At 37.7% G+C, this 14,040-nt stretch overlaps 2 protein-coding genes across 5 annotated transcripts; one reads left to right on the top strand and one right to left on the bottom strand.

Moving 5' to 3' along the window:
* Positions 1–119: 119 nt before the first annotated feature.
* LOC121751863 (serine/threonine-protein phosphatase 7 long form homolog) lies at positions 120–8,627 on the top strand. 4 transcript variants are annotated; one of them, XM_042146672.1, is made up of 13 exons: positions 120–360; positions 816–1,192; positions 1,599–2,429; positions 2,502–2,589; positions 2,650–3,093; positions 5,703–5,875; positions 6,041–6,148; positions 6,691–6,838; positions 6,981–7,070; positions 7,654–7,708; positions 7,795–7,917; positions 8,158–8,214; positions 8,296–8,627. In XM_042146672.1, exons 3-13 carry the CDS (start codon positions 1,600–1,602, stop codon positions 8,418–8,420), a joined length of 2,241 nt encoding a protein of 746 aa, XP_042002606.1. In that variant the 5' UTR covers positions 120–360; positions 816–1,192; position 1,599; the 3' UTR covers positions 8,421–8,627. The 4 variants fall into 4 exon arrangements, with proteins under 4 accessions (XP_042002606.1, XP_042002597.1, XP_042002616.1 ...); XM_042146663.1 differs by having other exon boundaries at positions 121–360; positions 819–1,192; positions 6,038–6,148; XM_042146682.1 differs by having other exon boundaries at positions 121–360; positions 2,650–2,973; positions 6,038–6,148.
* Positions 8,628–9,845: 1,218 nt separating this feature from the next.
* On the bottom strand, positions 9,846–11,939 carry LOC121751883 (UDP-glucuronate 4-epimerase 3-like). Its single transcript, XM_042146694.1, has one exon. It carries the CDS (start codon positions 11,516–11,518, stop codon positions 10,223–10,225), a length of 1,296 nt encoding a protein of 431 aa, XP_042002628.1. The 5' UTR covers positions 11,519–11,939; the 3' UTR covers positions 9,846–10,222.
* Positions 11,940–14,040: the final 2,101 nt, after the last annotated feature.

The following is a 14,040-nucleotide window of genomic DNA, read 5'->3' as shown; positions in this document are numbered from 1 at the left end:
ATACAGGTTCATCTTATAAAAGAGAAAACTTGCCGAAAATATAAAGTGTATTTAAATTAAATAAGGAAGAATTCAATACCACTTTCTTCTTTTCTTCTCCCTATTTTAAATTTTAATCTCATTTTATTGATTCCACCTTCTCCTCAATCGTAAACTCAATTCCCCTGATTCACATAGTCTTAGCAATCTCAGACTCTCCCAAATTCTCAATCTCAATCCCAAACCCAAACCCTACCCTCCTCTCACACACCCCACAGCCTTCCTTGCCTTCTCGCCGTTGCCGCCTTGCCACCGTCGGTGTCCCTCTCACCGAATTCATTGTTGACTCTTTCTCTGCCACCGGAGTCTTTCTCACATCTGGTAAATGACTCCTACATACCTCTCTCTACTTAGAATCAGCTTTCAAGTCATCTCCACATCTCTGTCTTCGTTAACCATTGGACCTCCCATCTTTGATTATACCACAAACGTTAATTTCATTAATTTTAATTTACATGCTTGTTTCATTGAAAATAGAAATAGAAAAGGGATTCATCATATCCTGCAATAATATATTTACCTGCTTGTTTTCTTCTCGTTACCACAGCTTGTCTTGATGGAAAAAAGACCGGAAATTTGATCATCACAGTACCATGTTTGCTCTCTTTTTTATGCAGTTAGTGTTGTAGAGCATGTGTTTTTAGAATATCAAACCTTGTCAGCTCCACTTACACACCAATCAATGTTTTCCAAACTTGAATTAATACCTAAAAAAATTGCTTTGTGGTTGAATGTTGGTACCTGCTACAAATAGTAAATTCTTTGTGGTTAAATAGTAGGCAAAATTCCAAGAAAGGAGTTCATGACAAAATGTATCCGCCATATGGACCCTGAAAATAAAACTTTCCAGCCATGGTATAGACGCGATAAGCTCTCGCGTGTTTTAAAGTGAAACACGCATATTCCTCTCGCGTGTATTAAAGGAAAAACGCGTCTTCTTCTCGCGTGTTTAAAGAAAACACGCGACACGCTCTCGCGTGTTTAAAGCAAACACGCAACACGCTCTCGCGTGTCTCCCTTGGTTCAAAATACGTCCAGAAGGCAGAACAGACCCCAAACACGCGAAGAGCAGCGGCGAAACCAGCGAAAATCGGTGAAAGCAGCGGGCTAATCCCATATTTAGCTCTCCCATTCCAATTTGAAGTGTTGTTAGGTAAGTTTGAACCCTTATTTTCGAATTTTATTGGTATTTTTTAGGTGGGTATAATAGTTAGGGTTTATGGGTTAGAAAGTATTTTGGTTCAATTTAGTTGAATTTGGTGTTGAATTATTCAATATGTTTATTTTATGTTGAATTTGGTGTTATTTTGTTGCATTTGATCTTAATTTGGTGAATGTGATTGATATTTTGTTGAATTATTGACTTTGGTTTTGAATTATTGATTTGGTTATGAATTATTGAATTTGGTTGAATTATTGTTGAAATATTGAATATGGTTGAATATGGTGTTAATTTGTTGAATTTGGTGTTGATTTGTTGAATGTGGTTGATATTTAGGTTTTGAATTATTGAATTTGGTTTTGAATTATTGAACATGGTTAAATTTTGATTATATTAGGATGTCCCGATATGGACCAGAAGATCCTTCTGTTTTGCATTATCAGCACAGTCATATATCGCGCAAGGCGTGGGCAGGCCAGGAAACAGCCTCTTTCAATATTCGGCGCTTTGAAGGACATTTCTGGGAAATCGATAATCATCACAGACGCGTGATTGATTATGTCTGTAGATTTGGTTTAGGTGGAGTACTTTTCTGTGGTAAGGCTCTGGATGTAGATCATGCGTTGATCACAGCTTTGGTTGAGCGCTGGAGGCCAGAGACACATACATTCCATCTTCCCGTAGGGGAAACTACCATTACATTACAAGACGTACAAGTATTATGGGCATTACGTGTTGATGGAGTACCCTTCACCGGAAATGGGTTTTGTGAATCTGGGTGGAGGGGTTTATGTGAAGAGCTCTTGGGCTTCTATCCCCTTCAAAGCGAGATGAAGGAAAACGGTATCTTGGCATCCGCGCTAATACATAGGATGGCGATTGAACCGTTAGGAGATGGTCTCGAAGACGAAGCCTACATTCAACGGGCACGTATGATTGTGCTTGTGCTATTGGGAGGGTTGATCTTACCCGACGGCTCAGGGTGTAAGATACCTCTCATGTGGTTGACCCAACTTCGAGATGTAGAGGCTGCCTCTATGATTAGTTGGGCGAGTGCTGCACTTGCTACATTATACCATAATCTGTGTGAGGCGTCTATGGGCAAAAGGTCAGACATTGGAGGTCCGACGGTGCTCCTACAGCTTTGGGTGTGGGAGAGAATGCCCACTTTGAGACCGGATTTTGTAGCGGCACGTATACATACAAACAACACTCCATGTGCCTTAATGTAAGTTTGTTGTTTCCTCTCATTTGTGTATTTAATGACAACATATTTAATTGATAACTTTTTTTATTGTAGGTGGACTGGCTCCTATATGATAAACAGAGCCCCCAAACATTCGGTTCGACATTATCGTGAACAGTTGTCATTACTCCAAAATAACCAGGTAAAATGAATAATGTTTGATATATATTTGGGTAATTTTAATATAAACTTGTTATTGTAGTTTATTTGGATGCCCTACGTGGACCGTCAATTGCCAGACTCCTGCCTCGATATGAACAACAGTTGGAGATCTGTGACGTACATTGTGTGTTGGGCTATTGTAGAAGCACATGAACCTGAACGCGTGGTTAGACAATTTGGAGGCACGCCGTTCATCTCGGAATTGCGTGATTGGGGTTTCAATGAAACTCACTTCAAAACCAATCGGCGTGGAAAGGCTAAGACGAACTGGGCTGTGCAGAACAAGGCCTACATCCAATATTGGGAGAGAAGGTCTGAGTTCGTTACTAACGCTTACATGGAGCCTCTTGCAGACCACATGCAGGTGATGAGGACTCGACAATACATGGAGTGGTATTTTAAAATTACCATTACATATATCACGCAGCCGGGTAGGCTTCCAGAAGTAGGGATGAACACTGTTGCATCAGCATCTACAGTCCAGGTAAGTATTGTATTTTTATAGTTGTTGTTTCATTTTAAAAGTATGTATGTTATTAAATATGCATGTTTTATTTGTTACAGGTGTCTCTTTCCACACATCAGCCTTCATGGCATTTATAATGCCTTGATGTCTGTCACTTATTATGCACACTTCCTGGTCATGCTTTATAATATGCACTCTCACAAGATTCAAAAACCAACTCCAACTCTCGTTTGTTTCTTCATCGACAATAGCAAAAGCAACAGGCAAACAATTCTTATTTGCATCGTAACCTACTGCAGCAAGTAGTTTACCTTTCAATCTTCCACGCAGGTGAGTCCCATCAACTGATAAGACCGGCTTTGCTACTTGGAACGCCTCTATTGCTGGCCCAAATGCCCAAAATACGTAGCGGAACACCTTTGTATTACCTTGACTCAATACAGGGTCATGCAACCACTCAACGATTGTCCCCGGATTTTGAGTTTGCAACTCAGTCAGGTAGCTGGGGAGTTGTCTGAAGGACCCCTCCCACCCACCATATACAAGCTCAATAGCTTTTCTGCGAGAGTACCATGCTTTCTTGTAGCTGATTTTCACGTGAAATTTATCTTTGATATATGTACGTACTGCAGAAGGCTTGAATGCTGCATCGTTTTCAATTTGACTTCGAATGCAGAGAGCAATCATGGATGATGTAAGATTAACATGTTCACTTGGATCGTGATCTCCCATACAGCAATGACGATCAACCCATGAGTTGATAGACCAGCTACCATCACGTTTCTTAAACGTTGCTTTAACCTCCCAATTACATGGGTAGCGTTGCCCAAGGTCCCTGCCTCTTCTTTTCGGACCAAAGGGGTCCCTACAAACTGCATGCCATCTTCTTGAATGACTATCCATAACCTCATACATCCGACCTGTTCCCACATGCCATAATGTGATAGCAGTTTTCAACTGCAATTTGCTATCAAATTTTGTTCCAACATCTATATGTCTCGGATTATCATCATCCCAATACCACATATTTTCATCAGCCAATCCATGGTCTTCTGAAAAGTAACCTCGGCTGCCTTCGCATGGCAATGATCGAAAAAATGGTAGCCCTTCAGGCACATAGTTGGGAACAGATTGCTCCCCACGAACAGATGGTTGTACATCATACTTCTCAACCATCATATCAAGTGCCTCATCGTCTGTAGAATCTTCACATGATTCTGCACTATAATCAAAATCACTTGGTTGAGAACCATCGGAACCATCACAATCAGAGTCATCTGCACCACCAACATTATCTGCACCATCACAATTATCAGAACCATCTGCACCATCACCATTATCAGAACCATAATAACCATCACATGTCAAATTTGGTACATCTAGTGGTTCATCAACCTCTCTCCCAGATGTGTTGAATTCAAAGCTATGATATTCATCATCCCTCCTAGATGTCCCGACATCAAAACTAGGATAACCATCTCTCCTAGACGTTCCAACATTCCTAGACGTTCCAACATCATGATGAGTGATAGGTGGTTCAAATTGCAACGCAGTGGTAACAGGAGTATATTCAATAAAAAGTTCAATTTGACGTGGATTTTCGCCAAACATATACTCCAACAAATTAGCATCCACTGGTGTAGCTATATAATTCACCACCCCACTAAAAACCACAGGATGCCTCCATGTTAAATCAATCGTATGTGCATCCAACTCAATTCCAATTTTTTCACATATCATTGATACAAGCTGATAATATGATATCTTTTCATTCAATATAATAAATGAATTTGCACGAGGGGGATCATAAGCAACACCCAAACCTGGGAGCTGAATAATTTTCTCATCCCAATATAAACTCACAAACACCATTAAACCTGCAAAATAAGTGCGACATAACATCATATACTACAAATTCAACATACTTAGATAAATATTGAACAACATTAAAATCGAAAATTCAATACCAAGTTCAATGCCATAAACCCTAAATCTATACCTAACTAACATATAGCAATGATAATTGAAATTAATAGTCAATAATTACCTAACACCACTTAAAATAGGAATTAGAGCAACAAAATCACGGATTCACTTCGATTTTCGCCGGCTAGAAACGTTGGCCGTCGCTGAGAGTGAGAGATTGAGCGAGCTGGAAGTGAATTCGCGAGTGGAAAGTGAGGTCTCTGCCGTTTGGACCAGAAGTTGTGTCTAGCTGAAACACGCGAGAGCGTGTCGCGTGTGTGTCTAGCTGAAACACGCGAGAGCGTGTCGCGTGTCAACCCAAACACGCGAGAGCGTCTCGCGTGTTTAGTTAAAACACGCAAGAGCTTCATGCGTGTTTCACTTTAAAACGCGCGAGAGCTTCTCGCGTCTATACCATGTCTGGAAACTTTGTTTTTCATGGTCCAAATGGCGGATACATTTTTGCATGGCGTCCTTTCTTCGAATTTTCCCTTAAATAGTAGTACTCTCTATGCTTGCAACATAGCGTGTGGAATTTTGAAATGAAAGCATGTTATAATTGTTCAAGTAGATCCTGATCACTTAGAAACAAAACATTCTTTCATTTCACATTCTTGCCAATTTTTCAGTCATACCAACTAACGTATGTCATACATTTGTAGATGTCCGTAGCTTTCCGCGTTCTAGGTTACCGCCCTCTTTTGCTGACACCTTCCATAGTTGATTCTCGTTCCTTGTTGCAACATTCCAGATTCCAACACTTAAGATTGATGGAAAGTCATCGCGTTGCAGCTGGAAACCCCAGTTATGTTACCTCAGCTCATTATAACAAAGGGTTGGTTACTTGTTTTTTCTTCTTCTTTTAAATTTTTAATCTCTATCATAGTATCATGGAATTTTCTATTTTAAAGAAAGAAATATTGACTGAATGAGCTTCTGTATATTGTTTTTCATGCTTCTCCGTGTCTGATTTTTGGCGTAATGACTTATGTGGCAGTAGTGGAGGCAGAGGTAGAGGAATTGAGACAAAAGATAACCGCCAAAGATCAAGAGGGAATGGCAGCACCTCTTCTGGAAATGATAAGATTAATGCACTTGGCAGACTGCTGTATGTGGTTATATTGGTCTTTCTGTTGGAATTTTATTCCTTTACTTTCTTGGAATGGTTTTTTCATGTTGGTGTAGGATCATACGATCAGTTATAGACAAGCATCCTATATATTTGTATGGAAAAGAATGAAGAGCAGATGCTAGGAAGAGTATCCAATTTAAACATGCGAGATAATTTAGGGAACTCTTTCTTTATTGATAGTATCCATAGATGATTGGGTGTTGTATTCAAATAAACACATTGAAAACTTCGAATGTGTTTGAAAGGGCCTTGATGCCACTTTTATACTAAGAAAAATTTCTAGAAAAGTAAGTTTTGTGATGAAAGTTAATCACCCCATAGTATTATTATATCATCTTTCGTGGTAGAAGTGAATAAACTTGGAAAGATGGGCTACATGTTATGATTTTAGAAGTTGGACTAGTTTGATAGATTTTTTAATTTTATACTATTTGCTCAACTCTAATTCCTAATAGTGTAACGTGTTGAATAGATCTCTTCTCATTCTCATATAAGCTAGTTTGTTGTATAAACTCCAGAACGCGCATATTGAGACACCAGGCCTCTGACTTGAATCTGGGTATGAGGAATGATGGTTATGTCAAGGTCCAAGATCTGCTTAAGTTAAATTTGAAAACTATGGCAAATATTCCATTGCGATCACACACAGTCGAAGAAATTAGAGAGGTTTGACTCTTAATCTTCAAGTTTATTTGCCATCGGTATCATGTGTGGTTTTGTTTTCTTTTGATGCATGCTTTTCTTTAACCAAATCTTTTGTTTCTTTTTCACTTTAGTTTATGCGTAAATACTTTTGATATGTCCACAGGCTGTCAGACAAGATAACAAACAGCGGTTTAGCCTATTGGAAGAAAATGGAGGGCTTTTGCTACGTGCAAACCAAGGTCACAGTATAGTGGTAATATGCCTTACGAAATACTATTGCAAAAGAGGCTGTGTTTTGGTTGGATTTTTGTAAAAGGAATACTAACTGAAAGTTAACATTGTCTTCTAAACTTCTATGTCAAGTTACAGAAATAGATTTTATAGAAAGGTATTTATAATTCATTAGAATTTGTCAAAAATGGAACTTCCTTGATGGCTCGCAACCTAGAGAGGAGCTCTAGCACCTTAGTAGTATTTTATTTATTTTATTTTTGAGGTGCATGTACCTCTCTAGTTAAGTTCATTGACAATATGTGATGTGAGGCATGATTACTAATATCTGATTCTAAAATTCAATTGATTATCTAATAATAATATACCTAACATCGTACTGTGTGCATTTTGAGTAATACTGTTATGGTGTAACCTTTTGTCTGCCTTTGTATTGATATCTAAAATTGTGGTATTTGTGCTCAGTTGGGATCTTCAGTTCTTGTCATATTCATCGTTCTTGAAAATTGTTTTTGTGATTCTAACTCTTAAATGGTGTACTAGCTGTGTCAAATATGTTCTCATTATTCTTAAAAATTCTCCTTCATTGTCATTTTGTTTGACAGACAGTGGAAACAGAGAGCCTGTTGAAGCCTATACTTTCACCTGAAGAAGTTCCAGGTTAGATTTTACATTGATTGCCCTCTTTTTCATCGTCAGATATGATAAACTGTATCACATCTTTCATGCATGCTTGGTTTTGTAAGTTTGTGTGCATGGAACCTACAAGAAGAACTTGGAATCAATCCGAAGGGAGGGTCTCAAGCGCATGCAGAGGTTACACGTGCATTTCTGTAGTGGCTTGCCAAGGGATGCAGAAGTTGTTAGTGGTATGATTTTTCCTTTGTGAAATCACTCTTATAACTAACATAGAATTTTACTAATTTCTCCATATATAAAATTATAACTTTAAACCTTGGTTGCATAGTTTCATAATTACTACTAATATAATAGCCTGGAATAACTATAGATTGGAGGAGCTCAGAAGACTGGCGATAATTTAACATGTGCATTAGAAATCATCATATTTCTGAATGATGTCTTGATATATGTATGATCTGATTTTTCAGGTATGAGGCGAGATGTTGACACGTTAATCTTTCTTGATGTGAGAAAAGCTATGGAAGGTACTCCACTAAACATGGTAGTTCACAACAGACATGATATGGTATTATATTGCATCTGCTGATATTCTTCTCTGTACTCAGAGGGAATGAAACTTTTTGTATCCGACAACAAGGTGATTTTAACCGAGGGTTTTGATGGAGTGGTGCCTGTGAAGTACTTCCAGAAGACAGAATCTTGGCCTCAGAGACGGCCCATACCTTTTTAGATGGCAATGGATATTCCAATTGAAATTCTCTTTCAAGGTAAAACATGATGATGCTTATTATGCACACTTGACGATCCATTTCTTGTACGAAACATCACAGGGAAGGGTGTGTATAACTGCTCCAATGAGTGAGAACCATGTTTCAGCATAATCTTTATTAAATGTGTAAATACTCGAGTAGTATATTGCCATTCCTTTTTTTGCTTCTTTGGAGGATCTATTATTGCCATTGCTTTTTTTGCTTCTTTGGAGGATCTATTGATTTTGAACGATGAGATTTTCTACAAGATACAAGAAACCTTGTTGATGGAGTGGCAGAGTGCGATCATATTAGCATGTTATTTGATGTTTATTAAAATCTCCTTAATGATAAAGTGTCTTATACAAAATCTAGTGTAGTAATATTACATCGTTGCAACGAAAAATCTTAATGGTTGAAAATGACATCTTGTTCGAAGATACTGCAATATTACTGTATCCCTAATCTGACATCATTGGTGCACAAAACAGTAAACCAGACGGCTGAAACAAGCAGAAATAATCACACATAAAAAGTGACAGAAAACCAAAACAATAAGACATTCTTACAAACACTAAAATGTAACATTACCAAGAAAACTGGGCAAATACCCAAACCAGGCCGATATTGTATCGCATTACATTCAGGAACATGGATGGAACACGGCTGTGGAATAAACTGAACTAGCTATGAAGAATTGGGAAGCACTAAGCACTATACGAAAATAGCACGAGACGGTTACAGTTCTTGGCTGATGATTTTACACTTTCTTCTACAGGTACGAAGCATATAAAAAAACATTAAGATGACCACAAACCTAATATGCATACATAATTGATTTGGACCCTTTCTTTGCTTATGCCACAATTAAGTTGTGTTTCCCTTTCTCAACCTACAACTGTAAGCTTTTCAACTAACTCTAAAGAGTATGATAATTGAAGTAAGCTGTGACTAAGAGCTAAGGCAGTAATAGTAACAAAACTCTACACGTATCTTTCTCATAACAAAAAGACTTCATATAAGTCCACAAGTCGGGCCAATCAAAGTTCATAAAAAAGGACCATCCACTACCCCCATGAATGCATATGAAATCAAACAAACAACAGACAAAATCACATAGGTTCGGGAACGACTTCCCTGCCAAATCATGACCCATCAATCTGCTGTAGCATCTCAGGGAAAGAATGAAGATCAGTTATCAGAGTTGGCCAGCCCTGTCTCCAAGGTGTAGCTGCAAGAGTATATAAAACACAGAACCAAAAATATAATTGATTAACAGATGTGTATCATACATGCCTAACAAGAGCAAAGCTGTGAGGGCAATGAACTTGATGAAACTGAATATTAATGTGGACACCACAGCAAGAATAAAATGCAACTGATGAAGTCCCAGTTTATATAAGAAATTTATGTGGAAAGTTTAGCAGACATACTATTCTCTGCTATTTATTTGAATTGGATCCAAATCGTACACGTCCATCAATGAGTAAATTGCTCTCAGTATGGAATTTTACAGTGGTAAAGTTACAACAATCACAATCCTACTGGATACCAGATTTGATTTGTGCTTCGATGTAGGTCAGAACACCAAGGATCAAAGCCCAACAACCAAAAGAGCTTCTTCATCGTCGGATCATGGATATTATCTTTATATGGCATTATCAAGATATGTGATAACAAGATAATCAGAGGAGGCGAACAAAATAGTTCAGAAAACAATCATATCAATCCAAACGAACAAGAATAGAACAATCCTACCACACAATTCGTGAAAAAAAATGTATCACCGAGTGCTCTTCTTGCCATCAACATAGTAACTAAGATACCATTGAACAAATTTCTTCAACCCGGTATGCAGATCTGTTGTGGGCTTATAGCCAAGCTCCCTCTCAGCCAAGCTTATGTTAGCATGCGTAAACGGCACATCCCCATTCCTCGGCATCTTCATGACCAACCTCTTTGCCTTCACCTTAAGCAATTTCTCCAAAATGCTCACTAGATCCCCCACAGGCACAGGAGACGTGTTCCCCAAATTATAAACGCGTAATTGAGCCGGCCCCGTCTTCTTGCCACCGCTGCCAGTACTCTTCTCTGCAGTATCCAGTGCAGCTAAACACCCCTTCACTATATCCTCAATGAAGGTAAAATCCCTCGCCACGGTACCGTGATTAACCGCTTCAAAGATTGGAATAGACTTCCCTTTCAAGATATCCCTAGTAAAGAAGAAATAAGCCATGTCAGGTCTGCCCCAAGGTCCATAAACCGTGAAAAATCTCAACCCTGTCAGTGAAAGCCCATATATGTGGTTATACGTGTGTGCAATCTCCTCACCAGCCTTCTTAGTAGCTGCATACAAACTAGCAGGCTGATCAGTCCTATCCCTCTCGGAAAAGGGCACCTTTGTGTTCAGTCCATAGACTGAGCTACTTGATGCCCAAACTATAGCAGGCTGAGGATTCGCATTCTTGCAAAACTCGAGCACACTAACAAGGCCAGCAATGTTGCTGTGAACATATGAGCTAGGATTCTCCATGGCGAAACGCACACCAGCCTGCGCTGCCAGATGCATAACATGAGTGAAAGGCACGATATCAAACAGCTTAGCCAACAATTCACCATCATTGATATCACCCTCCACAATGTACACCCCACTACGCTCTAGCAGTGTCTGCCTCGCCCTCTTAAGCGAGGGATCATAGTAACTGTTGAAATTATCGAGCCCCAAAACGCCATCCCCTCGCCTCTTAAGCGAGGCGGAGACATGAGTGCCTACAAAACCAGCAGCCCCTGTGACCAACACAGACATGCCATGCCTTGACCTAGGCTTAGCAGATTGCCTAACCTTTTTTTCGAAATTAGGGCCTGAATACGAGCTAGTTCTAAGAGACCTTCTAGAAAGATCTGAGGAGGCCGGGTACAAAGAAGACGGTGATCTATAGAAGAATACGAATATCATTCCAACAAATACAAAAGACCAAAAAGTGAGCTTAGCTATTGAAGATTGCAGCCGCAGCCGATTGTACGGAGCTTTCTCCATCTTGAATTTCCCAGGGGTTGATGGGCTGTCAATGTGCTTCATCTGTGACACAATCCACTGAAAATTTCTTAAAAGATTTGAGAAATCCCCACACTTCGGAATTCAGCCCCTTTTGCCACTCCAATCTGCAGATTTTTCTCCGACGGCGATCGAATTTCGATCTTTTGCTTCGTTCCGATGAATGCGGTATCAAAGATTTGGGGGAAAAGTAAAATAATCGAAAAGGGTTTCTTCAGAAAACGAGCAATACAGTTTTATTGATGTGGAAACAGGTTTCTCGAAGAGATGGGTTCTCTTCGAAGATCATTTCCTCTTTTGTGAAATGCAGAAGAAAAAGAGATTTCGATTTTTGCAGAGAGAGGGAGAGAGAGAATTGAGTGAGTGTAAAGATAAGAATGAGGGATTTGGAGGAGGGAGAAGATGGGTTTCGGTTTGAGTTTGAAAAAGTTTAAAATAAATGAACTAAATTTTAGGAGTTTAGAGAGTGGACTAATGATTTGATTATTTTAGGAGTTTAGTCTTAATTAAATATGATTAGTACAATAAATGCAATTTGGACTATCCTTTCTCCTACAATGACTTCGTCCTATATCATTGATATTTCCTTCAAAGTGAGAGGGTTTTGTTGTTTTACATGTATAAGTCTAATAATTATGATTTGTTAGATTTCTTTTGATTTGATTAGGTCTTCTTATGTGCATGGATAATGGTATTTATCTAATTATCAATATATAATGATGTTATACTTGGGTGCTTGATATTGGGATTATAGGAGTTCATGTTAGGGTTTGTTGAATTTAGGGCTTGTGGGTTGGAAATGAGTGGATGGGAGATTTTGTAGGTAAATAATTTTACTACACTTTTCTAGTCAAATGAAGGTGAGAAATCAGTGGGGGATTGGGATTTTTGATAGCCTCTCATTATCATTAAAACTTCCCTATTCGACTATGTTTTACTCAATATAAACAATGTTTTTATGTATATTACTCAATATAAACCCTGTTTTCGAAACATTAAAGAATAAAAATTCTAAACATTTTGCCAAAACTACTATGAATATTTCTAATTTGACAAAATCGAACTTATTCTATTTCATTTAAATTGTTCTACTCCCCCCGTCCCATAATAATTGTCACTCTTATTGTGAGCACGGATTTTAAGAAATATAAAGAAAAGTTGGTTAGAAAAGTTAGTGGAATGTGGAATTCACTTTTTTATTATGAGTTTTATAATAAAATGTGAGTGAAGTGAGTTAGTAGAATGTGAGACATATCTACCATTTATGGTAAAATGAAGAATGACAATTATTATGGGACGAGCTGAAATGAAAAAGAGTGACAATTATTATGGGACGGAGGGAGTACTATTTTGGTTATCGTAATTGAGTTGAACCTAAATTCATGTACAAAAAGAGAAAATGATGTTTGTGAACTAAATTTAAATTACTTCTTGACATCTTTCTCAAAGAAGTGTGTTATCAATTAATTGGATTTTTAATTATTTGACTAACTGCTTCTCAAAGTAAAAAAGAATGTTGGATTAATTTGTAGTGGAATCATAATTGCTGTAAAACGATATGAGAAAAGGTGATCGATGCCTCTCTTTACCTACAAATTTATGCGTAACTGCGAAGTGATACACTCGAATTAACTAAACCACGTGTTGTAAATTAACGTGTCACTTTCCTAATTGCATTCGTTTCCTAAATGTAAATATATGTATCTGTTTAATTTGATTAATCTAGAATCTCATACGGGGATTTGGAAATAATATAAGTTCATTGTTTACATTTAAAAAAATCCTAGTAAATTTTATGAAATATGATTAAAAACCTAATAACCCACTTAATGATTTAGTTAGGCCCTTTTGTAATTTCAATGTATTTTTTGATACAATGTGCGAGTCATTATAGTACACTTTTTAACTAACTTATTTCAATTTTTTCATTAAGACACCAAATAAGAAAATAATTAACTATGACAAATAAAAGTATTTGCGGCCAATAGAAATGTATGAATCGTAAAATATCTGCCACTAATTCCAAATAGATGTACGCTCTTGAAATTGATGTTTCCATTTAAACGTTGAGATTCTTCAACGGATTTTTCAATGTTCATGCTGAGTAATAATTTAATGTGAAGCATACTTATGATACAATGATTAGGAGGATTATCATTTTACAAAATAAATTAGCATATAGGCCATAATATATTGACATTGTCGTTTCTTTCTTTCTTTCTATTATAACGCCGTTTCAAAATCAAAGAATCCATCTTTAAAAAATCCTTCCTCATATTCAAATGAAGTTGAGGTTTAATTTGCTTGTATTAATTTGACAGATTTATTAATGGGGGTTTGTATCCATAAATTATTTCTAGGACTCTTCACTTACTTTCCACATTTTTGAAATGAAATTATATAAAGGGAGGGGATTATGAATAGAACCACCCAAACCAGTTTTGGGCACAGCGAATTCAGATGGGCTATATACAAAGGCCCATTATTTGAGCTAACAATAATGTAGCCCAGCCCCAACAAAATCATAGATCTGGCCAGATCGTATG

This window comes from Salvia splendens, chromosome 1, assembly GCF_004379255.2.
Source record: "Salvia splendens isolate huo1 chromosome 1, SspV2, whole genome shotgun sequence".
Taxonomy (NCBI): Eukaryota; Viridiplantae; Streptophyta; class Magnoliopsida; order Lamiales; family Lamiaceae; genus Salvia; species Salvia splendens.
This window is presented reverse-complemented; position numbering and strand designations above follow the sequence as displayed.